The 27,662-nt window shown below is 48.8% G+C and overlaps 1 protein-coding gene across 1 annotated transcript; it reads right to left on the bottom strand.

Annotated features, from left to right (window-relative positions):
- Positions 1–203: 203 nt before the first annotated feature.
- SPATA21 (spermatogenesis associated 21) lies at positions 204–27,662 on the bottom strand. The gene is made up of 13 exons (XM_036444153.2): positions 27,213–27,662; positions 24,991–25,142; positions 22,709–22,928; positions 21,706–21,980; positions 21,239–21,287; positions 18,696–19,168; positions 18,274–18,362; positions 15,460–15,597; positions 12,378–12,449; positions 12,155–12,266; positions 1,799–1,974; positions 796–949; positions 204–287 (listed from the first exon to the last, which is right to left on the bottom strand). Exons 1-13 carry the CDS (start codon positions 27,339–27,341, stop codon positions 230–232), a joined length of 2,097 nt encoding a protein of 698 aa, XP_036300046.2. The 5' UTR covers positions 27,342–27,662; the 3' UTR covers positions 204–229.

Here is a 27,662-nt window from a genome sequence, read left to right as displayed (position 1 = left end):
GAGGGAGGCTGTGGCCCTGTGCCCTAAGAGCCCAGTGGAGGCCTTCCCTGGCACCAGGAAGCAGGTGAGTGCCCAGAGGGCAGGGGCCCAGCACCAGGCACAAAGGCTGAGGTTCTTGGTGTTTATTGGCTTACCAGGCCACAAAAGCAAAATCCAGCTGCGGTACCTGCCCGATGACCTATCTGCCTGCAGGTCTTAGACAGCTGTCTAGAGTCAGGACTCTATAGGGTCAGTGGGTTCGAGCCGGCACAGAGCTGAGCCACTTTCGGCCGTCAGAGCTGTGTTCCCTAGAGAGAAGGATGGGAGGAAAAGCTCCATCTCCATGTGCCCAAGGAGAGAGGATGCCTTCACGGGGAAGTGGTGAGCGGACAGTCAGGCTCAGGGGCCTGGCTCCGAGTCCAGATCGCTGGAAGGGGCATGCTGCAGGGGACGCTTCCCTAAGTCTGTTTCCTGCTACTCCTAACATGGAGCCAGACTTGGGCAAAGGACTGGGTGTTAAAGCTCCTGATGAGAAAGGCAGGCAGTGCCAGTCTAAGAGAAAGACAGTGTGTACCCCTGAGTCCTAGGCACAGGAAGGCATAAGGACCATGACTCATGAATAATCCACTTGGTGCACAGGCCTTCAACAAAGGTTCGTTTCCCTCCCCACTCCCCCCTTTCTCTTTCTTCCTCCCCGGAGCAACAGTCCCCCAGGCATCACTTCTTAGAAGGATGTATTCTTGGGTCAGGCCAAGGGCCTAGGAAGGAAGGAGGTGGATGGGCCCGGGCAGGGGCCCCAGCCCTTCGGGCACCCACCTGCTTCCTTGAGATCCTGTCTGGAGGTAGAGGCTGTGGATGTCAGGGCTCGGGTTGGTGGGGGTGCACTGGTTCCGACCTACCATCTTCTTGTCCAGCCTCGGGCAGAGTGGGATGCAGGGCACCTGGGCGTAGGGGCTCTGCAGGTTGGCAGCTGGCAAGAGAGGAGGTGACAAGAGAGGGGGATGTTTCAGAATACACCCAGCCTTGGGAGGCAGGCAGACCCAGGTGAGATCCTGACTTTGCTACATGAGCTGGCTGGGTTTGGGCAAATTACCTCTCCAGGCCTCTATGTAGGCTGGAGACGATAGTGGTACCCACCTCACAGTGGATGATGAGGATTAAAGGGGTAGTACATGCAAAGCATTCAACTAAAAGCTGAGCACTGCGGAGTGCTAATAACAGCTGAAAAAAGCAGGTGTCTTGCATTGGGTCCTGGCAAAGTCTGGTAGGCACACTCTAGACTCTGAAAAGCTCCTAGCCCATCACTTGGCACACAGTAGGAATCTAATGGTACCTACTATTATGGGGAGGCCACCTTGCCCAGTGAAAAGAGCACAGGTGTTGTAGTCAGAGCTGGGTATAAACTCCCCTGACATATTGGATCCATATCCTTGGGCAAGTTCCTTAAACTTACCCAGTTTCAGTTGTCTGTAACATGGGGTAAATATGTGATTATGGGGATTACATTCTAACATATCTGCCAAGGATCCCAGTGCAGTGAGTGGTTCCAGTGGGTGCTCAATCAATGATGAGCTGAGAGCACTGATCACCCGGCTCTTGGGACCACCCTGTGGTCAGGGCTAAGGCACTGGGAGGAGTCCAAGTAGAGGGCCTTGTCAGCGGGCTGGAGAAGGGGTAATGACCATCAGTCCATTGACTGATGCAGTTAACCCCAAAGGGGAAAACCATGTCTTTCAGCCTGGTTCTGACTTTGTAGGGGCCCAGGGGACGAGGCGAGATTTGCAGGAGAGCAGAGCCCCACCATGCCCAGGGCCCTCACCGTAGCTCTGCTGCTTCAGCCGGTTCAGGATCCTGAGGACCCTTCGTTCTGGGACTTCCAAGGTGTCTGCCTGCTGCAGGTTGTAGGGAAGCTTCTTCCGGGATCGCAGCCGGCCTATGGCCGATTCCATCTCTCGGGCCTTACAGGTGCCTTCCTTGAGCTTCTTCTGGTAATAGCTGGGGAGGCAGTGCCCACCCAGCTCAGCCTGGCCATGTTTAATTCACCCTCCTCTTCCCTCACTCTTCCTGGGGCCTGTTCTGTCTGGCCGGCTCTGGAGCAGGAACACAGGCCCAGGAGTTGGGAGACCTGGGTTTTAGTCCCAGCTCTGCTATCAACTTCTGTGACCATGGGCATGTCATTGCTCTGCTTTAAACCTCAGTCACAGTCACCCCTGTGTAAAATGGGGAGAAATGGTTATCTTATTCCTGTCACTGCAAGTCACTTGACTTCTCTGAGCTTCAGGTGTCCCCCTGGGTGAAAAGGATCAAAAAGTCCACATGTTATAGGGTTAAATAACTGCCCATCCAGCATTAGCAAAGTGTGTGGTCCATGGGAAGAGCCTGGTAAATGTTACCCTTGATTTCTGTCACTGATATTTGTACTTAGATGTGCAAGTGTTTTATAAGTCAGCTGTGCAATGAACTCCTGCTCATCTTCCAGATTTCAGCTTAAGGGCAATCTCTTCCAGAAAGTTCTCTGTCCTCCCACTCTGGGCCGCATAACCTGTGCTTATTCTATTGTAACCTATAGCCCACTTTAATACATCACTACTTGCCTTTTCTCCATAGACTGCAGCACCATTCATTCATTCATTCAGTAAATATTAATGGATTATTTACTATGTACTGACCTCTCATCTAAGTACTTGGGAAAGAATGGTGCAGGGTATATTTATTTAGGGTCCCTTATCACAGTCCTTCGGCCCCACCTCTCACTGTAGCCATTGCCACAGCAACCAGTTCCACGAGGGCTTCCACCAGGTGTGCTCAAGCACAGCCTGGCATGGTCTTGCCTCAGGCTTGAGCCCCTTGCTCCCTGTCCCAGAGTTTCTCTGACCCATGTGCAAACCAAAGTGCAGGGAAATTAAACACCTATCGGGGGCCACATTTGACCAAAGGAGCCAACAGCTAAAGTATACAGGCTTCTCTCCCCTGACTGAGTTCTAAGCCACCATTCAGAGTCTCCTCAAAAGCACATCCTGATATTGGCTTCTCCTCCTTTGCTGTCCATATCCCTTCCCCACTCTCATTCCCCATAATTACTTTTTAAATCAACTACCTAGGCTCATAACTAGTGGAAGAGTTAGACCATAAATAAAAGCACTCACAATACCATGGCAGTAGTTACGGGTTCTCTAAGGGGAAGTCAAAGCTAGGTAGTGGGTAGTGATGAGGAGCTATTTTGGCTCACAGTGGTCAGCAGAATTCTTGGAGGTGGTGGCATCTGAGCAGAATGAGGGGAGGGAGCTAGCCAAATGGATATCTAAAGGGAGTGCATGTGAAAAGGCCAGGAGGTTGCAAAGAGCTTGGTGACCTCTAAGGATAGCAAGGAAGCCAGCGGGGCTAGAGATTGGTGTGTGAGGGAGAAGGGGAGATGTGGGCAGCAAGACGGAAAGGCCAGACAACCTAGGGCTTTGTAGGCAGCAGTGTTGGAAAACTCTTAGGGCTTAAGCTGATGGTTCTGCTAGGCCCTCTACCTATCCCTGGGGCCTGGAATTTTGGGGTATATTGGGCTTCACACAGGGAAATAGAAAATGAATACCAGAGCCCTCACATGGAAATTGGAGCTAGATCTCTGTAAAACTGGGACCTAAAAAGGCAGTGCACCAAGTAAAAGATGGACTAGAAAATAACTTCACCCCACAGCGACCAGTAGGACATGAGCAGTGTGTGCATAACTTTGTCAACAATTTTGAAGGAAATTGCCTGCTTCCCAACTCCTCTTTTTCCCCTCCCTGTGGGCTTGAATTCAGGTGTGTTTCTGGTAACTTAGCTTAGCGTCAACCTAGGGAATGGTGGGAAGAAACTGGGTGCTTGGGGGGACCTTGTCTTCCTGCCTGCTTCCTCCAGACTGTCAATATAAAAGAGGAATAAACTATCTTGTTTGAACTATAGAACATCGGGTCTACTCCTTCACTAAGACACCTGGAATTCTATACTCAACTAACCTATTAAGTAAGTTTGAGGGTAGAAAAACACTTTCGCAGATTTGCAAAATCTCAAAAATTTCACCTCCCACCTATGCTTGCTCAAGAAGCTACTGAAGAACACACATTCTTTCAAAATGAAGGCATGAATAAAAATAAAAATAAAAGGAAGCTATACATACAGAAAATGGGGTCTAACACAGGAGAGAGGCAAAGGTAAAGTTAGATCCCACAATGGCAATGCAATTGCCATGGGACAACTAGGTTAGACTGGATCTCTATATTTAAATAACAGAAATTTTGAGGGTTGGCATACCTATTGCCTTTCTAACCCCAAAAAGTTACTGAGCAAACATGCCTTTAGAAGAAAAAAAAAGAAAAAAAAAAAAAAAGAATAATACATCCAGCAAATAGAATCCTAATTAGAGGAAAGGAAAAAAAGATTCCTAGGATGAAAGGTTACCAAAGTGGTAGTTCTACAGCAGGCCTAAAAAGAATTCTAAGCAAGAAGAATGGAATTATTTTAAACAGGGGTCCTCAAACTTTTTAAAGTGGGGGCCAGATCACGGTCCCTCAGAGAGCTGGAGGGCCGGACTATATGAACTACTAATTCCTACTGTAACACCTTGGCTGTGCTCACTGCCCAAAAAACCTGGCGGGCTGGATCAGACTCCTCTGCGGGCCGCAGTTTGAAGACGCCTGATTTAGAACATGCCTCCATCCAAGAAAAATAGTAGGAAGATGCAGAAATTATCAATGAATTAAACACAAAACAAGGAAATAACCCATTTTAGGAAATTTTTAAAAAGGAAATGAAATTATAGTATATTATTAAAAAGCCAAACGCTTATTCAGTAAAAAGAAAAAAATTATGGGAAGTGGAAGCTGGCGGGATAGTTGGATTAGACAGCTAAATCCTTGCCATCATCAGAAGTCAATAGAAAAAAGTCTAAAAATCTAATCAAAATATCATTTATTGGGATTTAGAGGTGCCCAGGTGTGGCTGAGGCGAGATGTCAATAGAAGTAAGGAGTGAGTCAATACATAGAAGTAAGGAGTGAGTCAATGCTTGCCTTTGGAAGAAAGACTTCAAGTATTGGGGAGTATGGGGAGAAACCAAGATTGTGGCATAGGTAAACACCTGAAATTGCTGCCTCCTACAACCACTTCAAAACTACAACTAAAAGACAAAGCAGACATCCAGAACCACAGGAAGGCTGACTGAGTGGAAATTCTACAGCTAGAAGGAAAGAGAAAAGCACACTGAGACTCAGGAGCTGAGGAAGTAAAGCCCAGGGTACGGAGGCATGTGTGCACTCGTGGAAAGGGCTGACAAGTGAGTACGCTACTGTCTTTTTCAATGGGGACACTGCTGTCTTTTTCAACTCAAGTTCCGGGTGGGACTCTGGGGACCCAGACTCATATGGGGAGAAACTGAATTGTCTGGCAGCGGGTGGAATTTGAAGGTGGCTTTCTTTCAGAGGTGCTTACAGTGATTACCAACGGACACAGACCTGAGGGCCTCTTAGGGCAGGGGTGATGAGAAGCCATTGCTGTGTGCCCCCCTCTGAGACCCCGCCCCACCCAAGCTGTGCTGCAGAGGCTTTTGTATATGAATGGCCTGGTCCTTTGAAATCTAAACTTACCTAACAAACTGCAGCTGAGACAGAGACCCAGAACATCCAAAAGAAGGCCCAAGGCTCCACAGCAGCTTGCATTGCTTCACAGCTGGGCCACACCTGGGCACCTCTAAATCCCAAAGAAAAGGAATCTGCAGATCTCTCCATAGCTCCTGCTGGGTGGCCTCAGACAGAGGCTAAATTAGTACCTCAGAGATCCAAGAGCCAGTGTACCCAATGGTCAGAGTGGGACCATCCACATTACAACTCCTCAGATCCATCAGGGACACACTCAGGGAGCAGGCTCAGTGAGCACCAAAGCCCCATTGAAGCAACTTTTGCCTCATAAGGTGACTCCAGCATAGAAGTTCTCCCATTGTAGACATAGCTGATCCTCACAGCCAATTGGCCTGGAGGTCAATTCCTCCCAGTGATACTAACAACAATCAAGGCTTAACTTCAACGAGACTGTGCACACAGCCCACAAAGGAGTACTTTCCGTATTTTCCGGCGTATAAGACGACTTTTGAAACAAAAAAAAGTCAACTGAATATCGAGGGCAAAAACAAAAATTGCACAAAAATTGCCTGCAGATCTTGACGGCAAAGTCAGTCTTTTCTTTGAAGTGGGGGGTAGTCTTATACAGTGAATATAGGCCTAAACCTACGTTTTAACTAAAATTAGGGGGTCGTCTTATACGCCGGAAAATATGGTATATCAAGAGTGTCCACTTGAAGTAACAGGAGGCTGAGCCACTGGGCCCTTATAGGACACCTAGCATACAAAACCACTCTATCGACTCAGGGAAGCAGCCAAAATGTGGAGACAAAGAAATTGGTCACAAATGAAAGAAACGGAAGATGCAGAGTTCAAAACCATGATTATAAGGTTTTTCAAGAACTTCCTAGAAAAGTCTGATAAATTTAATGAGACCCTCAAAGATATTGCAAAGGACCAACTAGAAATTAAGCACATATTGAGTGAAATAAAGCATAATATACAGAGATCCAACAGCAGACTAGAGGATCGCAAGAATCAAGTCAAAGATTTGAAATTCAAAAAAGCAAAAAACATCCAAAAGAAAAAAGAATCCAAAAATATGAAGATAGTGTAAAGAGCCTCTGGGACAACTTCAAGTATACCAACATCTGAATTATGGGGTGCCAGAAGAAGAGAGAGAGCAAGATATTGAAAACCTACTTGAAGAAATAATGACAGAAAATTTCCCCCACCTGGTGAAAGAAATAGACTTACAAGACCAGGAAGCACACAGAATCACAAAAGGAATCCAAAGAGTGCCACACCAAGACACATCATAATTAAAATACCAGGGGCAAGAGACAAAGAGAATCTTAAAAGCAACAAGAGAAAAACAGTTACCTACAAGGGAGCACGCATACAATTGTCAGCTGATTTCTCAACAGAAACTATGCAGGCCAGAAGGGAATGGCAAGAAATAGTCAAAGTGATGAACAGCAAGAACCTACAACCAAGATTACTCTACTCAGCAAAGCTATCATTCAGAACTGAAGGTTAGATAAAGAGCTTCACAGATAAGAAAAAGCTAAAGGAGTTCATCACTGCCAAACTAGTATGAAATGTTGAAAGGTATTCTTTAAAAAGAGGAAGAAGAAGAAAAAGGTAAAGATAAAAATTATGAACAACTACATATCTATCAACAAGTGAATCTAAAAATCAAGTGAATAAAAAATCTGATGAACAGAATAAACTGGTGAATATAATAGAATCAGGGGCATAGAAAGGAAGTGGACTGACAATCCTTGGGGGCAAAGGGGTGTGGGGGGTGTAGGAAGAGACTGGACAAAAATCATATACCTATGGATGAGGACATTGTCGGGGGCCGGTTAGGGCAGAGGGTGGGGTGTGAACCAGGTGCAGGGAGCTATGGGGTGAAAAAAGAGGAACAACTGTAATAATCTGAACAATAAAGATTTTTTTTTTTTTTTTTTAAGGAGTGGGGAGTATGATATATCAGCTGAATACTAAGCAAAAGGAAGTTGGTATGGCCATATTAACCTGTTAACCAAGTGGGACTTATAAATACGTCAAACATAAACAATATCTGGAACAAGAAGGACATATGAATACATCCTTGAAATATATGTTGCGCCCTGAAACGGACTATATATTTTTTGTAATCTTTATAATTGTTTGTAAAATTTATAATTTTTTTAATTCAATGTTTCCATTTTTTTGTTGGTATTCTTTTCTATTTGTTTGTATTGTAATTTTGTATTTTCCTTTGTGCTTTATATATAAATAAATGAAAAATATATATATTTCATTTATTTTAATTAAGTATAAATAAAAAAATAATAATATGAAATTATATCCACCGGGCGTGACATACTGACACGTCCTAGTGAAAGAGTATGCGCCTGTTATACGTTGCATAATTAAAAAGGAAACTCCCCAGTTAACAGGTTAATATTTTAAAAACTAGGCCGTAAGACAAAATGCATTACTAGAAACTAAATTATAAAATGTTCAATTTGTCAGGGAATATGAAATTCTAGACATGAAATGTAAAGCAAAACCTGATAAAAGTACTAAGAGAAATTATTCCACCATCACAGAAGTATTAATAAGTAACTTTTCTACTCTGCCATTGTAGCATCAAAGAATCCATAAATGATACTGAGTTGCTGTGGCTGTGTTCTGATGAAATTTTATAAAAACAGAATAGGCTGTATGTGGCCTGCATCCCATAGTTTGTCAACCCTTGCCTACTATAGACCTTTCCTGAGACTAAAATTCATAGGAGAAACAGCATTTGAAGTTGAGTCTTACCGAGCTAGAAGGGTTAGGAGAAATCTGAACTTTTCACAATGATGCCCTAATAAAGTAAAAAACCAAGCCTACACAAATTCATGATAATCAGCTAGTAATTAAGCTGCCTACAAGAACAAAAAATAACACATTAAAGAAAGATAATAGAATCTAATTTTTAAACCATATAATTCAAAATGTCCAATAAGTAAGAAAATATCAGACTAAAGAAACAGGAAAATGTGCATAATAATAATAAGAAAAAAACTCATAAATAGCAATCCTGAGGTGGCCCAGATGTTGGATTTAGTAGACAGCAGCATTAAAGGAGCTATTAAAAATATGTTCAGCCAAAACCAGTTTGGCTCAGTGGATAGAGCGTCGGCCTGCGGACTGAAGGGTCCCAGGTTCGATTCCGGTCAAGGGCATGTATCTTAGTTGCGGGCACATCCCCAATAGGGGTGAACAGGAGGCAGCTGAACGATGTTTCTCTCTCATCGATGTTTCCAGCTCTCTATCCCTCTCCCTTCCTCTCTGTAAAAAAATCAATAAAATATATATATTTTTAAAAATGTTCAGATAATTGAAGGAACATGTGATCTTAATGAGTGAACAGAGAAACTATAAACTTGAAACAAATGGAAATTCAAGAACAGAAAGTATAATAACTGGAATGAAAAAGTCATTGAATGAGCTTAAGAGCAGATTGGAGATAGCAGAAAAAAGGAATTAATAAACTTAAAGACAAATCAATAGAAATCCAATTTGAAGAAGAAAAGAGAGAGTGAAAGGAAAGACAAACAGAATTCTGTTCTGGCCATGATGGAACAACTAGTACTGTACTTGTCCTATTGCCATAAATAGAAACATGAACAAAATATATGATGCTGCTGACTGATACTGGACAACAGGGAGCATAAGAATGATCTGTGAGAGGAGGGAAGCCAATGAGGTGAGCCTTATGATCTCCCTAGAATTTTTTCTGGAGGTACTTCCTAGACTGCAGTGCAGGAAGTAATTTCCAAAGCAAAAGACAATTAGGTGAGGAGACAGACATTAGAGTTTAGAAAGATGGAGGCCACTGGGGTTAATTAGTGTATCAGAATACCAAAGAGAGAGAAAGTTGCAAAATATGCCTGGGTTACTCTAATGTGTGAACCATCCAATCAGATCCCTCCTTCAAAGACTTAACCGCCCTCAAGAGAGCCAATCTATGCCTTGGCTTTCTCCTACCTTCATGTAATCTTCCGTCCCCTCCTTAATTTCAAATGTATAAAAGAATAAAAGAAGCTGCAAATTTGTCATTCTGCAGAACATCTGAGATCTTGCTCCCGAGTATATGTTATCAGTTTGGTTCAAAGAAACTCATAAAAATTCTCTAGGTTTGGGTGTTCTTATATCAACCTAAGTGTACTAGAAATTGTATAAAAATTTCTGGAAATCTGATATGCCTTGGTATAATGTTACCGGTCATAATTACAGTTATCTTAAAATGCTGTATATCACAGACATAATCAAATCTCATCAGATCTTTAACCTGACCATTTTAAGTCTTTCCTAATTCACAGTTATTGTTTTATTGATTCTTCTCTGAAAGCATTTGCAATTAACTAAAGGTAAAAATACTTCAAGGAAATTTATGCAAGACTCTGGTGAGTACTCTGGATTATAGGTCTCTGGATAAGTTTAAGATCATACCAATATACAGGGTGAGAATCTCCAGAATTCTGATGAAAAAGGTGATGGATTCATAAAATTACTAACCCAAGTTAAGCAGAATAGAAATCAGTTACATGAGAATGAACTGATGGGGATGATTATAATTTTATGATCTTTTTTGTTTGAAACATTGTTGGTTCCTTTTGCTTTTCAGTTTTAAGAAATCCTTTTTCTCTTTTAAGCTGCCTATAACTAATAACAATTTGGTAAATTATACCTTTGTAAACAAAATGAAAACCAACTTTTTCTCCTTGCCTGAATTCTCTAGAATTAAAAACTCTTTGAAATATTTTTATTTTTCTAAGTATTTTTATTTTCATATTAATATAGTTACTTACATAAATTTAATAAGAATTTATTCTTGTTATAGGACATATGAAAAATATTGATTATGTTACAATATTTTGACACTAATGTCATATTTTTTGTTGGTAATCCTCACCCAACGATATTTTTCCATGACTCTTTTAGAGAGAGTGGAAAGAAGGGGGAGAGAGAGAGAAACATCAATGTGAGAAGGAGACATTGGTTGCCTCACACATGCCCTGACCAGGGCCAGGGATCGAGCCTGCAACTGAGGTACATAGAATATGTGCCCTTGTCGGGAGGGAATCAGACCCAGAATCCTTCAGTCCACAGGCTGACACTTTATTCACAGATCCAAATGGCAAGGGTGGTAATGTCATATTTGAAAATGATAAACATAGATATTACCAGGCAGTTTTAAAGAACGAAAGTTGACTTTATGGAGGCACTGCTTAGAAAGTACCACTTAAAATACTGCCTGGTACCTGAATTTCAGGGTTCCTGGTCTTATAGGTCAATAAAGGTCACTTACTGGCAGGCCCAAGAATCTCAGGACATTTTGGGGGACCTTGAGAAAAGAGGAATTCACCTAAGTCTATATATACTGCAGGCTACATCTGATAGCAAGTTGTTGTTGTTTTAAAGTATAGTACGCCCTGGTGGGTGTAGCTCAGAGTCTGTTAGAACACCAAAGGGTCTTGGGTTCTATTCCTGGTCAAGGGACCTTACCTGAGTTGCACTTTTGATCCCCAGCCCCGGCGAGGGCACATGCGGGAAGCAACCAAAGGATGTGTCTGTTTTTCACATCAATCAGACACCAAGCGCTGCTTCTGCTCTGTTTCTCTCTCCCTTTCCCCCTTATACTCTCTCTAAAAATCAATGGGAGAAACATCCTCAAGTGAGGATTAACAACAACAACAAAACTGTAGTTGACATAATAATTAGTTTCAAGTGTCAACATAATGGTTCTGTATTTATATTCATCATGATTTGATCACCACAATCAGTCTGTCACCATACAAAGTTATGATAATATTGACTAATTTCCCTATACTGTACATTTCATCCTGTGATTTTTTATTTTTTTATTTTAATGACGAGGTTTGGCCCAGCCAGTGTGGTTCAGCAGTTGAGTATTGATCCAGGAACCAAGAGGTCACTGGTTCAATTCTCAGTCAGGACACATACCCAGGTTACAGCAAAAATGAATGAAATATGTTAACATTTGGAAGGTACACAGTATTTTCCAAGTAACTAGTGCATATTACAAAAGCATTCATGGGAAAAGACCCATTCAAACTACAAGGCTGACCAATAGATTTTTATTTACAAGAGTCCGCAAACTTCATCGCTATGATTTCAGATTTCAGATTGCAAGCAACCTTTAAGACACCACCATTTGTCAAATTTGATGTAGTATCAAAGAAAAATATCCACATCATTTGTGGCTATCAAATGAAAAGGCTCTTAAAATATTTCTCTCCAATTACATATGTGTGTGAAGCCAGATTTGTTCATATACTATACTTCAAGCAAAACAACATATTGCAACAGATTGAATGCAGAAGCAGATACGAGAATCCAGCTCTCTTATGCCAGTTGTTAAGAGACTTGCAATATTATAAAACGATGTCATTCTTCTTATGGACCTATTTTGTTTTGTTGTTTTGGAAAATAGTTATTTTTCATTACAAGAATAAATGAACAGGTGCTAAAACACTCGGTGCTATTTCCATGTCCCCAGCCCTCCACCTCCCCACCATCAGCCCTACTCACTTGGTGATCTCTTCTAAGGCCGTCTCAGGTAAGGCCAGCATCTCCACCAGCAGGGACAGGATCTCAAAGAGCAGAGTGTGGGGATTCGGGGTAGCCGTCAGGACGTTCTGTTCTGGGGACATGGGATGGTGGCTGCCATTACCATTTGCTAGCCCTGGGTGCACCCCACCCCACCCACCTATCCCTCCCCCGGCTCTGACTGCCCTGGTTCATCCCTGCTCACCCACGGAGCAGAAGAAGCGCTTGGTGTCTGTCATTACGGCCAAGAAATCTTTGAAGCCCACGTGACCATCTCCTGTGGAGGTCGGAAGAAGACAGGGTGGGCAGGGGCCTTCCCGAGCGGCTCCAGGCATGGCAACCTGGGCATGATTATTAGTATTTACTCATTGAGTCTGAATATAAAAGTAACGTATAGATGTCTGGCTGGTGTGGCTCAGTGGTTGAGCGTCAATCCATGAACCAGGAAGTCATGGATTGACCTGGCACATGCCTGGGTTGCAGGCTTGATCCCCAATAGGATCAAGTACAGGAGGCAACCAATCAATTTGATTCTCTCTCATCATTGATGTATCTGTCTCTCCCTTCTCTCTGAAATGAATAAAAACATTTTTTAAAAAATAATGTATAGTCAATGCAGAAAGCATGGTGCACCCAGGAGAGTAGAAGGCAAAAATTAAAATCTTCTGAGTTACAAGCTCCTAGAACTTGAGTCCTAGAGGCAGTAATCTGAGTTCATATCTCAGGTCCACCACTTACTATTCATGTGACCTTGCAATGTCTCTTAGCACCACTAAGCCTTAGTTCTCCCAACTAAGGTGAGGATAACTATAATACCTATCTCCTGGGAGATAAGATGAGGCAAAGGGCTTAGAACAGGCCATGCATATAATACATGCTCACTAAACATCAGCAACTATTATTTTTTAAAATCATTAGTTTTTTTTTAAATATGTATTTTTAAAAATATATTTTATTGATATTTTACAGAGAGGAAGAGAGAGGGAGAGTTAGAAACATCGATGAGAGAATCACCCATCAGCTGCCTCTTGCACACCCCCTACTGGGAATGTGCCCGCAACCAAGGAACATGCCCTTGACCAGAATCGAACCCAGGACCTTTCAGTCCGCAGACCAACGCTCTATCCATTGAGCAAAACCGGTTTTGGCTAAATATGTATTTTTTGTTGATTTCATAGAGGAAGGGCCAGGAGAAAGAGAAACATCAATGATGAAAGAGAATCATTGACCGGCTGCCTCCTATCGAACCCACAACCCGGGCATGTGCCCTTGACCGGAATCGAACCCAAGACCCTTCAGTCCGCAGGCCGGTGCTCTATCCACTGAGCCAAACTGGCTAGGGCATCAGGAACTATTATTATTACCATTTGATAGTCACTGCATGAGAATAGTACATATGCACACGCATTCCCACTTTGGCCTTCAGGGCCCCACTAGACCTGGCTGTTACCTGTCTCCAACCTCACCTAGCGCCCAGACCCTCCAGCACTAACCTGCTCTGCCACCATGGGCCACATTCTTCCCAGGCTGCTTCCTTGTCCTAGAATTTTCTCCAACCCCCTCTAGCTCCTTCACTTAATACTTCCCCTTGACCATCCCTTCCTCAGAGAAGTCGGGTCAGCCCAGGTCAGATCCCTTCGAACACTCTCATATTAGCCCCCATACTTCAACCACACACTCGGAAGGTTCTTTCTGGGAGGCAGGAACTGGGTCTGTTGTGGTCTGCAGTGTCTTCTGGGCTTAAGACAGGTAGGCCTTAGAAATGTTCTCTGAACTACCTGAAGAATGAATGAATAATCTCTAGTCCTTAAAGCCACCCTCTGGGGGTGCTGAATACTTCCCATGCCACAGATGAGGCCTGATGCACAGAGAAAAGCCTGTTGCCAAGGGGCCGAGCTGGGGTCAATTCCTGGCTTGCGCGTGAAGATTTGCATTTGTGCAGCGATGGAGGAAGCAGTGGTCAGGAGCCCGGACTTCCACAGCCCTCTGCTCCCCACGTCCTGCATCTAGCCAGTCAGACCACGTGTAACACTAGCAGCGAATGCCTTCTGGACGCATTCTGTGTACCAGCTGTTTGCTCAGTGCTTTGACTGGGTTATCTCATTCAATCTTTTTTTTAATTTTTAAAAATATATATTTTTTTGATTTTTTACAGAGAGGAAGGGAGAGGGATAGAGAGCTAGAAACATCGATGAGAGAGAAACATCGACCAGCTGCCTCTTGCACACCCCCTACTGGGGATGTGCTCACAACTAAGGTACATGCCCTTGACCGGAATCGAACCCGGGACCTTTCAGTCCCCAGACTGACGCTCTATCCACTGAGCCAAACCGGTTTCGGCCTTTTTTTAATTAAAAAAATATATATTTTATTGATTTTTTACAGAGAGGAAGGGAGAGGGATAGAGAGTTAGAAATACCAATGAGAGAGAAACACACCTCTTATTGGGGATGTGCCCACAACCAAGATACATGGCCTTCAGTCAGAATCAAACCTGGGACCCTTCAGTCAGCAGGTCAACGCTCTATCCACTGAGCCAAACTGGTTAGAGCTATCTCATTAAGTCTTCCAGCACAGATGGATATTGCCATCAGCTTCATTGTACAGATGGGGAAACTGAGGCTTGGTGAACTTCATTGACTCATTCAAGATCCTACAGTTGATGAAATGAGTGACCAAATCACAGGGGAATGTCTAGGGAAGCACACACAAGGGCCCAAAAGGAAGGGATCTCAGGTCACGTACATCTTGGGGTGAGGAAGTAGGTCTTGGTCATCACTCAGTCACCAGAACCTGTCACTGAGTAGGTGGGTGCTCAGGGAGTATTAACTTTCAGGTCCAGTGCAAAATGAAAAGGCAGAAAATATTAAGAATTTCTGGACTGGCCCTCGCTGGGGAGCTCAGTTGGTAAGAGCATTGTCCCCAATACACCAAGGCTGTAGGCTCGATCCCTGGTCAGGGCACAGACAAGAATCAAACAATGAACGCATAATTAAAAAGAAATTCTAGACTGTGACAGCAGTGCATTAAATTAAGGGCAGTGCCTTTTAAGCCAGAGTCCTGAGCACCTCACTGGACTATACCGGTCTCCCATGGCCCGTGGTTAAGGTGATGAGACATCCTGCTTTTGGCGGGACAGTCCCGATTTTTAACAATTTGTCCCGCATCCTGTGGCTTTTTCAAAGCGCCGTGGGACGCGGAACAAATTGTTAAAAATCGGGACGTCTGTTCACCTTCCCTGTGGAGCTGCCCCGACTGGGACATGGAAGGAGTCTCCGCTCACTCACCATCAATATCAGCGCTCATCAGGGCATCCTCCACCTGCACCGGCGTCAGGGAGATGCCCACGATGAGCAGGACGTTCTGCAGGCTGTGCGCGTCCACCTCGCCAGGGCCATTGAAGATCTCAAAGTAACTGTGGAAGGCTGGGGCCGGCAGGGGTTACGTGAGGTGGGGACATTTCTGTTTCCACCGTCCCTCCCCTCCCCTCCAGCCACCCTCTTGCCCAGTGTCCTCTACTAGCATGGCCGCGTGGAGGGACAGGGGAACTGAAAGAGTGAAAGTGGAGGGGTGTGGTCCCATGGACTAACTGCACTCTATACAAGGGCTCAGCTGGTGTGCAAAAGCCAGGCTAATTAGCAACCTTGGCTTTGCACCAGGAGCTCCCCTCTGTGTGCCCGGCCCTGTGCTAAGCTCTCTATAGCCAGGTTCTTGTTTAACTCTCACAATAGCCTTGTAAGAGTAGAATGCTTGTTCCTTTGGAAGGTGGAGGAAACTGAGGACCAGACAGGTCTTTCTGACTCTCAGTCTGCACTTGGACTTGGGTGCTCTGTGGTCCCTCATCTGCACAGATGTGGCTTCTAGGCTTCAGTTATCTGGACCCGAGCTGGGAACCAGGAAGGATGCCAAGAAAGCCCCAGGGCAGTGCCAACTGGTACAAAAGCCGTGTCCTTCCTGGTCATAACGTGTGTGGTGTCTGGTTTCTCTGCTCCCAGCAAAGTGCGGGTTAGAACCAACAGACCTTGTACAAAGACTGGCTCTGGATTACTGTTATGGGCCGAACTGTGTCCCCTGACCTCAAATCCCCATGTGGAAGCCTTAGCCCCCACCCTGTACCTTAGAATCCAATCTAACTGGTGTCCTTATAAGAGGAGGAGATTTGGACACACAGAGACACACCAGGAATGTGCTCACACATACGGAAGACCATGTGAGGATGCAGGCAGAAGGCAAGCCAAGCAAAGAGGCCTCGGGACAAACCAAACATATCAACATTGTGATCCCAGACTCCTGGCCTCCAGAGCTAGCCTGCCCTTCTCGGAGCCTCGGTTTTCTTATCTGTAAGATGGACTTAACAGTGTGCCTTCCAAGAGCGGCTGTATTTATCCAGTGCGGGCACATAATGGACTCTGTAAGTCTGTGAGCCTCTGGCACAGAAGTGAAATGTGGGGAGGGGATGGGACTAGGGTTTGGGCGGTGGTGACGTGCTGTGAGCAGCCACATTGGAAAAGGGGAAAAAACAGAACAACTCTCAGAAGCAGATCCCATCATCCAAAATGCAGCGCAGCTGGGAGCATCAGCGCAGCTCAGCCAGCTCTCTCCTCGCCAGGCAGGATGGGGAAACCCTGGCTCTAAGCCACAAAGGCATGCTGCCCATGAACTCTACTCGAGGAGGTGGGGCAGCGGATCTTGTGCTAGAAAAGCCCAGCCAACAATGGCTAGAGGGTCTTAAGGCAGAAAGGTGTGAACTTCCAGGAGGGGGTAGGAGGGAGCCAGAGAGTGCATCCAAGAAAGGCAGAGGAGCAGGCCACTGTGGCCAGAGGGTCTAGGCTTTGGAGGAGTGAAGGTGGAGGAATGAAGGTGGAGGAGTGAAGGTGGAGGAGGTGGAGGAGGTGGAGGAGTGAAGGTGGAGGAATGACGGGTGGAGGAGGTGGAGGAGTGAAGGTGGAGAAGTGAAGGTGGAAGAGTGATGGGTGGAGGAGTGAAGGTGGAGGAGGTGGAGGAGTGAAGGTGGAGGAGTGAAGGTGGAGAAGTGAAGGTGGAAGAGTGATGGGTGGAGGAGTGAAGGTGGAGGAGGTGGAGGAGTGAAGGTGGAGAGGAGGTGGAGGAGGTGGAGGAGTGAAGGTGGAGGAGTGAAGGTGGAGGAGGTGGAGGAGTGAAGGTGGAGGAGGTAGAGGAGTGAAGGTGGAGGAGTGAAGGTGGAGGAGTGACTGGTGGAGGAGGTGGAGGAGTGAAGGTGGAGGAGGTGGAGGAGTGAAGGTGGAGGAGGTGGAGGAGTGAAGGTGGAGGAGGTGGAGGAGTGAAGGTGGAGAAGTGAAGGTGGAAGAGTGAAGGTGGAAGAGTGATGGGTGGAGGAGTGAAGGTGGAGGAGGTGGAGGAGTGAAGGTGGAGGAGGTGGAGGAGTGAAGGTGGAGGAGTGAAGGTGGAGGAGTGATGGGTGGAGGAGTGAAGGTGGAGGAGGTGGAGGAGTGAAGGTGGAGGAGTGAAGGTGGAGGAGTGAAGGTGGAGGAGGTGGAGGACGACGCACACCCACTCCTTTAGGGCCAGGCTGACGAGGCCGCCTCAGGAGCCCACAGAAGGCAGTGATGCCTCGCCTCACAAGGCAGTAGGCGGGGTCACAGGCCCCAGCCCGAGCTCAGCGCCTCGCCCAGGGTGTGTGCTCAGAACGTGTACATTTTGGGGTGGGAGCTGGTGCGGTGGGAAAGGGAGGCCAGTCTAGGACAGCCAGGCCCTGGAGGCTGCTTCAAAGGAGGCCCAGTGGAGCGGGCTCCGGGAGGGAGGCAGAAACGCCTCCAAAGCCTGACGCGCTTGGCAGGCCTGCCTCCGTCCCTCGTCCCTCAGCGAGGTGATGGAACTGGGAAGCATCCTGGACCCCAAGCGAGAGGAGCAGCATGCGTTCTGGCCCCTCACCCAGCGGTGTGCGCCTTGGACCAGCTCCTGGCCTGCACGATCCCTAGCCAGGCACTCCGCTGGGTCCACTGCACAGGGCTGGGTGGCACCGGGCGGCGGTCTGCTCTGTAAACACCCCCACCCCAGGTCTGTGAACTCCTAAGGACGGAGGCTTCTGATGCCCCTGCGAGGGGCTCCCTGGGCCGGCTCACCTTCCTCTTGCTTCAGGGTGAGATGCTCCTCGGACCGCGCCTCCCAGTTCTGACACAAGTTTAGGAAGCAGCGCTCCTCCAGCTCCTGCCTGCAGAGGACACACCGGCCATACATACCTAGCCGCCTGCCCCTGCCCCTGCCTACGGCTGCACCCAGAGGAGGGCAGGACTAAAGAGAAGAGGGGGGAGGCTTTGGGGGGTCAGAGAGGCTGAGTGACCCAGAGGAAGAGCGGGGAGGAGGTGAAGGACATCATGGCGGGGCGGTAGGAAAAGGGGTCAGAAATGGGAACGGAGACCTAGATATGGGGACATAGAGCTGGGAGAGAGGACACACAGGGCCAGTGACAGGAACAGGAGTGTGGGAGAGAGATGCCAGGGACAAGAGGACAGCAGCTCTGATCCTCTCTTTGGGGGGCTCCTACCGTGCCTTGGCGTGGCTCAGGCTCCTCTCGTTGCTGTGGTGCAGGAATACTGTCTTCCTCCAGCCCAGGTCCAGGGAAGGCGCGGGCAGGACCGTGACAGGGACAGCGGCCGGGACAGGGGCTCCCACAGGGACAGGGATGGGCCCCGGGGCTGGTGGCCGGACCCAGGATGGGGCCATGGCGGGGGCCGAGGCGGGGGTCTGAGGCAGTGTCAGCGTCAGGTTTGAGGCCGAGTTGCCAACCGGGGCTGAGGCGGGCACAGGGTTCAGGGTCTTGGGGGCTTTCCGGTTTGGCAGGGACCGGGCCCTGGTGGCCCTCCGATGCATGGCCTCCTCCTCCTCCACCTCCAGCAGGCACTTCATGAAGCCCTGCCCGGGGCTCCCAAGGTTCTGGGCACCCGTGGTGGGTGTGGGCTCCGGAGGCTGCTTCGGGGCACAGCCCAGCTCCCTCCTCTCTCCAGGGCCCCTCACCTCCTGGGGACAGAGAGGGGGAGGGGGTGTGGCCTCCAGCAGCCACAGTGCCCGCAGATGTTCTTGGTGCCATCGACTCTCCAGGGCATCCTCGCACCCACTGCCCCTTCCTCTCTGGGCCCTGGAGGATGTCGCCCAGATCTCACGTGCATCCCATGAGGCTCCCACCCCATCAGTCCCCTGCACTTGATGTGGGCTCTGCCACCTCCCAGCTCTGAGCTGTGGTCTGGAGTTCCTCTGGGTCCCACCACTCGCTGTGACTGACGTAGCCTGCAGTGGCCTGACCAGAGATAACTTCGGGGGCCTTGTCCACCTCTTTAACCACCTCTACCCAGCACTCCACACAGGGCAGGCACGCAGTAACTGGCCACTCATTCCTTTAGCAATCCAGCCACCTTTCCCCTCCCCTCCCATCACAGCTGCCCTGCCCCTCCCCTCCCCTCCCATCACAGCCGCCCTGCACCTGTCCCCGGCCCATCTCTAACCAGGCCTTGCCCTGCAGGCTCCAGCCCAGTCTTTGCTCTGGAAGATGCAGCGCTTGCCACACACCCTCTTTTCCTAAAGTAGGGGTGTCGAACTCAATCAGAGAAGGGGCCAAAATCTAAAATCCAGCCTAAATCGAGGGCCGAATGGTTTACTGAACAGTCATAAACTGTCATTGTGATGGAAACGCAGCGGAGTGCAGTGATGACAGCGCGGTGCGGGCCACATTGCAAGGCCTGGCGGGACGGATTTGGCCCGCGGGCCTTGTGTTTGACACATGTGTCCTAAAGCATCAGCTCTACTTCACCGCCAGATTGCTCCCATCAGCCTGTAAGCATGCCATAGCATCTTCCTTCTTTTAAAAAAGTATATTTTATTGATTTCAGAGAGGAAGAGAGAGGGAGAAAGAGAAACATCAATAATGACAGAGGCCAAGACTGGTTTGGCTCAGTGGATAGAGCGCTGGCCTGCGGACTAAGGGTCCCAGGTTCGATTCCAGTCAAGGGCATGTACCTTGGTTGCGGGCACATCCCCAGTGGGGGGTGTGCAGGAGGCAGCTGATCGATGGTTCTCTCTCATCTATGTTTCTAACTTTCTATCCCTCTCTCTTCCTCTCTGTAAAAAATCAATAAAATATATTTTTTAAAAATAATAATGACGGAGAATCATTGATCCGCTGCCTCCTGCATGCCCCCTACTGGAGATCAAGCCCGCAACCCACGCACGTGCCCTGACCAGGAATCAAAACCGGGACCCTTCAGTCCGTAGGCCGAAGCTCTATCCACTGAGCCAAACCGGCTAGGGCTACCTTCCTTCTTTAAGAGAAAAGTGCTCTCCTGACACCACAACCCCTTCCGGCTACTATCCCAGTTTTCTCCTCGGATGCTTCTCGCCTTTCAGTGACACATGAGGCCAGATCACCAGCCCAGACGCACGGCAAGGAGAGTGCTGTTATGAAATGACACCCTGGAGCAGAGGGGGCGGCAGCATGGCCAGAACAGCCGAGGACTGCCAGGAGCTTCCGGCCTTAGTGGTCGTCGCTGGAGAGTGAAACCCACCAAGTCAGGGCTTTTCTCCAGCCGTGCTGAGCTGCTCATGTGCAGGCAGAGGGCAAATGGGTGGCGGGTTAGCCAGGGTTAGGGGTTGGCCAGTGACGAGCAGAAAGACACAGGGGCAGGCGATGACTGGGCATTCACAGGCTGCCCAGAGGTGGCAGAGCTGGTGGAGAGGGGGTGCTGGGAGGGGAGTGGAAGCCCCCAGATGTTCAGGGAAGCTTTGGATCGTATGCTGTGATCAAGAGCGAATGGGTGAGAAAAAAATATATACCGGTGTGGGAAAAGCCGAAACAAGACTTGGGGTGAACACAAGGGCTCCAGGGTGTAAGAGCATCCTTGACCCCCCCCCCCCAAGATGCACACATATACAGATGTGCGTACACACGTGTGCATGCATGCACACACATGTGCATACAAACACACAGGTACACACCTTCCCCAGTTTGACTCCCAATACTGTCCCATTTCTGCCTCTGCCCCCTTCCTCCTCAGGGTCCCCTCCGCCTCTCCCTATCTCCTCTCTGGCTCTACTTACCGGTGGAGGGACAGGCCCTGGTGCTGGCTTCATCTCCACAGCCTTGACCCTAAACAGGGAGAAGCCCCAGTGCGGGAGGGGCTCCGTTTAAGGCATGGCCCTTGCACCCCCTTCTCTCAGCCCCCAGGACCCTCAGGTCCACCATCTCAGCATCATCCACCTGGTCCTTTAATCTCAGAGGGCCCCCCATTCTCATGCCCCCGCCCCCCATAGGGCTTGGCCCATAAAGTGCAGGTCCACAGAACAAAAAATCCCAGTGTTAGAGCCATTGTACAGATGGGCACATTGAGACCCAGATGGGCACATTGAGACCCAGAGAGCCAGGACCTGCCCCCCCCCCCCCCCCCCCAGGCCCTCTGTCAGGTCAGGAGCAGCCAGGACTCGAATTCACCTCACTTGGAACTCAGCCAAAGAGCCCTCTTGCTGGGGTCAGGGAGTGGGTGGGCTGGCATCAGGGGATGGCTTACCCTTCTCTGGGCGGGTGAGGTCCTGGCGTGGGTGTCGGGAAGGAGTTGCCAGTCTTCTCCGGAGTCCTGGGCATGAGGGGCTTTGCTTCCTGAGACCCGTCCTTGTCTCCCCCCAGGCCAGGCTCTGGCAGGGTCCCCTGTGGCCTAATGTGTGGGGCGCCTGCCTCCTTGGGGGGCTTGTCTTCCAGGTACTGTCCACAGCTGTCCAAGGTGCAAGAAGGCTCTGCTGTCTGCACTAAATCTGACCCACTTGCTGCCTTGTGACCTGGGGTGGGCTGATGACAAGGACACCAAAATGGGCAGCCCCATCCTGGCTGACCTTCGACCAAGGTGAAAAGTCGGCAGAGAAGGACAGGCCTCAGCAAACGGTGCCGGGACGATGGCATAGCCACGTGCCAAAAACGAGCCTCAGGCCAACACTCACACCATTCTCAAAGATCAACTCTCCAGCCGAAACCGGTTTGGCTCAGTGGATAGAGCGTCAGCCTGCGGACTGAAAGGTCCCTGGTTGATTCAGGTCAAGGGCATGTACTTTGGTTGCGGGCACATCGCCAGTAGGGGGTGTGCAAGAGGCAGCTAATGGATGATTCTCTCTCATCGATGTTTCTAACTCTCTATCCCTCTCTCTTCCTCTCTGTAAAAAATCAATAAAATATATATTTTTTAAAAATCAACTCACCATACTCTAACCATGTCCCAAAGCTGAGACACAGCTTCTAGGATATCCTGGTGTAAAGAAACCCAGCATGTCCCCATGTTAATTGTATGCAGAGGCCCACTTACCTGCTTCCTGCCTCAGGCACCCACCGCATACCACAGGGCCACCCCGGAAGCAGGTCTTAAAGGCTTGCTATGGACAATCAAGACCCATGGGAATATCCCCGTACCCACACAGACTGCGTGCTGGGCGTTTCCGGGGCACAGAGAGGAGACACACAATATACCAGTGGGGCGTGGGGTCAGTCATTCCCTGCCTTCCTGCCCAGTTCTCCGCAGACATTACCTGGCACCTCTTGGGGGCCTGACCCTTCACTGTCCTGGGGTTCTGCTGCCTCTCCTGCAGGTCCTCGGTCTCCTGCCCGGAGCCCTGCTGCTGCAGCCCTTCAGGAGCTGGGGAGACACTGCAGGGCAGCACCCCCGGCTCACTTCCTGGCTTGGCCTGATCCTGGCCCACTTGCAGCTCCTCCGGCCGCTCCTGAGGGGCCAGAGAGGACAGCTTCTTCCTGGGAGAACAGACAAAGGGACACCTCAGCTCCTGGCCTGGGGCCCAGTTTTATATTCTCACTGAAGGATTCCTGTACATTGAAACTAAATTAATTAGAAGGGGGGGGGGCAATGGTAAGATATGTACACATATAATACCTTAATTTTAATTAATTAATTAATTAACTAACTAAAAATTAATTAATTAACTAGTCCGGCGGGGCAGGACTGGGCGAGACAGGCCAGACATACCCTGGAGCCAACCTCCCGCAGTCCCTCCTGGCTGGCCTGCTGCTGGGGTGGCACTAGAGCTCAAAGGGCGTCTGCGGAGTGAGAGGGGGGTCCCTCTGGCAGATGGGTTCCCTCAGCCTGGCTGAAACCGGCAGTCTGACATCCCCCGAGGGGTTCCAGTTTGCAAGAGGGTGGTTCTTGGGTGATAGACCCGGGAATCAGGCTCCCTCCTCTCTGGATCCAGGTGTATCACCTGGGAACCACAACTGCCAAGTCACTGCAGTGTAGCAGCTCCTGTGTTGAGCATCTGCCCCCTGGTGGTCAGTGTGTGTCATAGCTACCAGTCGGCCAGTTGAATGGTCAGCTGGGCAAAGGGTCACTTAGGCTTTTTTTTTTTAATTTAATAAATCTTTATTGTTCAGATTATTATAATTGTTTCTCTTTTTTTCCTCCCATAGCTCCCCTTCACCCAGTTCCCACCCCACCCTCTGCCCTTACCTCCCCCCACTGTCCTCATCCATAGGTGTACAATTTTTGTCCATCACTTAGGCTTTTATATATATAGATTTTCTAGAGAATCATAATTTACTTAACTGTTTCTCTATTTGGGCATTTAGGGCACATGGGCAGTCCCAATCTTTTAGTGTTTAAAAAAATGTGACAGTGAACATTTTTCTGCATAAAACTTTGCCTGGCTCTCCAGTGATATGCCTTAGGGCATATTTCTGGGAATGAGTGAAAGATGGTTAGATATTTACCCATTGATTTTTAGGGAGAATGGAAGAGAAAGGGAAAGATGGAGAGAAACATCAATGTGAGAAAAACACATCCATTGCCTCCTGCATAAGCCTCAACCAGAGCTCAGGCCTGGAAGGAGCCAGCAACCAAGGTATGTGCTCTTGACCGGAATCAAACCCAGGACCCTTTAGACCTCGTGAGGGATGCTCTATCCACTGAGCTAAACTGGCTAGGGCTAGAAGTCAGTGAAAACAATTTGCCCAGTTGTTTCAGTAGAAACAGTTTATATTTCCGCCAGCATGGTACACAGTATGTGTCTCTCCAGGGACTCAAACCAGGCTTTGATGGAGTCCCTTAACTTTTCATGGAGAAGAGATGATTTTACAGGCGTCTTCAAACTACGGCCCGCGGGCCACATGCGGCCCGCAGAGGAGTCTGATCCGGCCCGCCAGGTTTTTTGGGCAGTGAGCGCAGCCGAGGTGTTACAGTAGGAATTAGTAGTTCATATAGTCCGGCCCTCCAGCTCTCTGAGGGACAGTGATCTGACCCCCACTTTAAAAAGTTTGAGGACCCCTGATAGAGGTTTCTGGTTATAATCAAATATAAGCAACAAGCTAACCAGGTGTCACTATTACTGTTTACCAAATCTTTCACTTTGCCTTTCTCTGGCTTCCTGCTCACTTGCTCTCTTTGGAAAGAATATGTTCTCACTGCAGACAAGTTTAAAACATATACACAATATTTAGAAAACAGGAACAATAATTCCATGTAAACGTGTGTTTCCATGTCTCTCAGCCTCTCTTTTGTTCCTTGCTTTTTTAAAAAAAATTGATTTAGTGAATATATATTTATTGAGCATCTACTATGTACCAGGCACAACCCCAGGCATGAGGAATTTGAGGCTGAACATGACAGAAGCCTGTGGCCCAGCAGGGGAGCTCAGACAACAGCCAACACAATCATTTCGTGTGACTTGTGTGAGGAACCAGTTCAGGCGCTGTGAATGGGAGGGTCCACCTTGGTCTGGGAGTACTCCCTCCTCCCCCTCCTCACTCCCGATGGATCCCAGGGCGCTCTCTCCTGGACCTGCTCTCGGGGAAGCCCCCGGCTCACCCTAGGTCTGCCAGGTGACTCTGCTCCTGGATCCTGAGCTCCGGAGGCCCCTCCTCTGATGCTTCTCTGTGTCCGGGCCGCTTCTTGGGCCTTTCTGGGGCCGGTAAGGGCTCCTTCCTACTGCCTGTCCCCGCAGCATCCGCAAATATGACCTGGAACAAAGATGCTATTGTGAGCACCCATTCTGGGGGGATACACCCCGACTCCCTGGGCATCGTCCTGGCCTCGGAGACAGGGAAATTCTGTGTCTACCCAGGGAGTTTGTTGGAGAGAGGCAGGGCGGAGACAAGAGGCAGAGAGAGAGAGGCTGGGGTGCAGAGCCAGCCAAGCTGAGAGGCTGTTGGTCAGTACTCGGTTCTGACGTAAACCTAATGTCCAGAGTAGTGCCTGATCCAAGGGTGTCCTGCCTAGGAAGGCTTGACAGAGCACGGGGGGTGGGGAGGAGCCTTGAGGACCCTCATGAGGTCCCAGAGCCCAGAGCTCCCATGAAACTGGGCTGTGATGCCCCTCTTGGTCTGTCACTCCTAGCTGGGTGGCCTTGAGCCAGTGACCTAGAGCCAGCTCCAAGCCCCACTAGCGTCAGCAAAACCCACACACCCCAGCTCATCCATCACCTGGTGCCTTCGGTGACCAAGTGATGGATGTGAGCCAAGTGATAGAAGATTCTGATGTGAGCCAACACTAAGGCACCTGCTGGAAGGCAGGGCCCGTGCCAGGTACCCCAGGGATTTCCCTCAGTAGGCCCTCACCATGACACACATCAACAGTGAGGCTCAAAGGCGTGCACTGCCATGGCCAAGGTCACACGGTTGAGGGGGGGGAGCGTGAATCACAACTGTGCTGTTGGAAAAATGACTGGGGGGTGAAGGAAGCCCTGGATGTTTGCCCCACCTTCCCTTCTAGATCCCCTCAGGCCCTCTCCTGCCCCCAAGCAAAGCATGGCTTATATCAGAGGCTACAGAGAGGGGCGTCTTCACCCAAGGGAATGTTGACCTTTTCTATGGTGACATTTGGGCTCTGAGGAAACTATCGATAGATAGGAAGGTGAGTCTTCTCTGTGCTCTCAGTTTGTGCCACTTGACATTAAAGACACTGATGGAAGTGCATTGAGGGCTTAGCACGCAGGCTGGGGGCTGGGAGGGGCCCGGGTGCAGTTGTCAGGAGAAGAAGGTTACCAGGAGAGCTGGAGGTCACCGAAGGCACCTCATAGAATAAGCAACTCTTGGTTTGCTCCTGCAGCATCTCTCCAGCATCAGAAGCCAGCACTCTTTATTTTTTAAACATATTTTATTGATTTTTTTACAGAGAGGAAGGGAGAGGGATAGAAAGTTAGAAACATCGACGAGAGAGAAACATCTATCAGCTGCCTCCTGCAAACCCCCTCCTGGGGATGTGCCCACAACCAAGGTACGTGTCCTTCACCGGAATCGAACCTGGGACCTTTCAGTCCGCAGGCTGATGCTCCATCCACTGAGCCAAACTGGTTTCGGCAACCAGCATTCTTTTTATGGGAACCTGTCCTTCTCTATTCTGCCAGTGGGGCTCAGTGAACCTCTGGCTCCATGATGCCAGGAGATCCAGGCCCCTCTGCCCTGCATGGTGGCTGGTTCCGAGATAAGCAGGTGAACATAATCTGGGCCAACGGCAGCAATACCAGACTTTCCTCGACCCTCGCAAAGCCGTTCTTCCTGATGGGGATGCTAAAGCGAGGAAGATGTATGCCTGGCGTGGCCAGGGCGATGCTTGCTATCTTGCAGGGAGAGCCTGCCTGGGAATGGTACAGAGACACTCGGTCAGCACCTTGACCCAGCCATACCTGAAGTCCACGGAAGGATTTTTCAGTTACCCAAGCAGCTGTGTTCTCCTTCCTGCCTACTCCAGTTTAAATTGGGTTTCATGCTGCTTATAACTGAGTCTTTTTTTTTTTAAATATATTTTATTGATTTTTTACAGAGAGGAAGGGAGAGAGATAGAGCTAGAAATATCGATGAGAGAGAAACATTGACTAGCTGCCTCTTGCACACCCCCTACCGGGGATGTGCCCGCAACCAATGTACATGCCCTTGACCAGAATCGAACCTGGGACCTTTCAGTCCTGAGCCAAACCGGCTTCGGCTATAACTGAGTCTTAATTAAAGCAGTTGCAGGAGGAAGGCTGGGCAGGGAAGGGGAAAGGTGTCCTTGGGAACAGAGAGGCCAGAACACGAGGCACAGGTCCTTACCTGGTTGACTCCTGATAGGGCAGGCTCAACACCAGCACTCTTTCTGCGAGTCCTCAGGCCAGGGCTTGGCTGGGCCCCTGGAGACTTGATCATATCCTCCATGTGCATCTGGGCATTTCTGTTGTCCATTGTGCCATGGCCAACAAGGGTGCCATGGGGGAAAGCCAATCAAAGGTCTGCCCGGCCCATGACCTAACCACCTCTCCAGGGGCCTCTATGGAGCCTGCAATGTGGGGACCCTGCTCGGGGGATGAGGCCTGGCCTGGCACAGGAGGGGCACAGAGCCAAACCGGAGAGGTAACCACATGCACCTTACCCACACATTTCCCCCAATTCCCACGATGACTCTGAGGAAAAGGAGACTCAAGGGAGCAACGTGACTGGGCCAACTGCCCACACTAACTAGGTCACAGAGCAGGAATCGAACCACGGCCGGCTGCACCCCAAACC

The sequence above is a fragment of the Pipistrellus kuhlii genome, unplaced genomic scaffold (genome assembly GCF_014108245.1).
Source record: "Pipistrellus kuhlii isolate mPipKuh1 unplaced genomic scaffold, mPipKuh1.p scaffold_m20_p_2, whole genome shotgun sequence".
NCBI classification, from domain to species: Eukaryota; Metazoa; Chordata; class Mammalia; order Chiroptera; family Vespertilionidae; genus Pipistrellus; species Pipistrellus kuhlii.
This window is presented reverse-complemented; position numbering and strand designations above follow the sequence as displayed.

Bases quoted from the DNA above. Each gene is read 5' to 3' on its own strand.
- SPATA21 (XM_036444153.2), bottom strand. From the start codon at position 27,341: ATGGACAACAGAAATGCCCAGATGCACATGGAGGATATGATCAAGTCT. The intron at 15,598-18,273 runs GTGAGCCGGCCC...TGCCGGCCCCAG, and splicing joins CACCCTGAAGCAAGAGGAAG to CCTTCCACAGTTACTTTGAG. The intron at 288-795 runs GTGGGTGCCCGA...CCTTCTCTCTAG, and splicing joins ACAGGATCTCAAGGAAGCAG to GGAACACAGCTCTGACGGCC.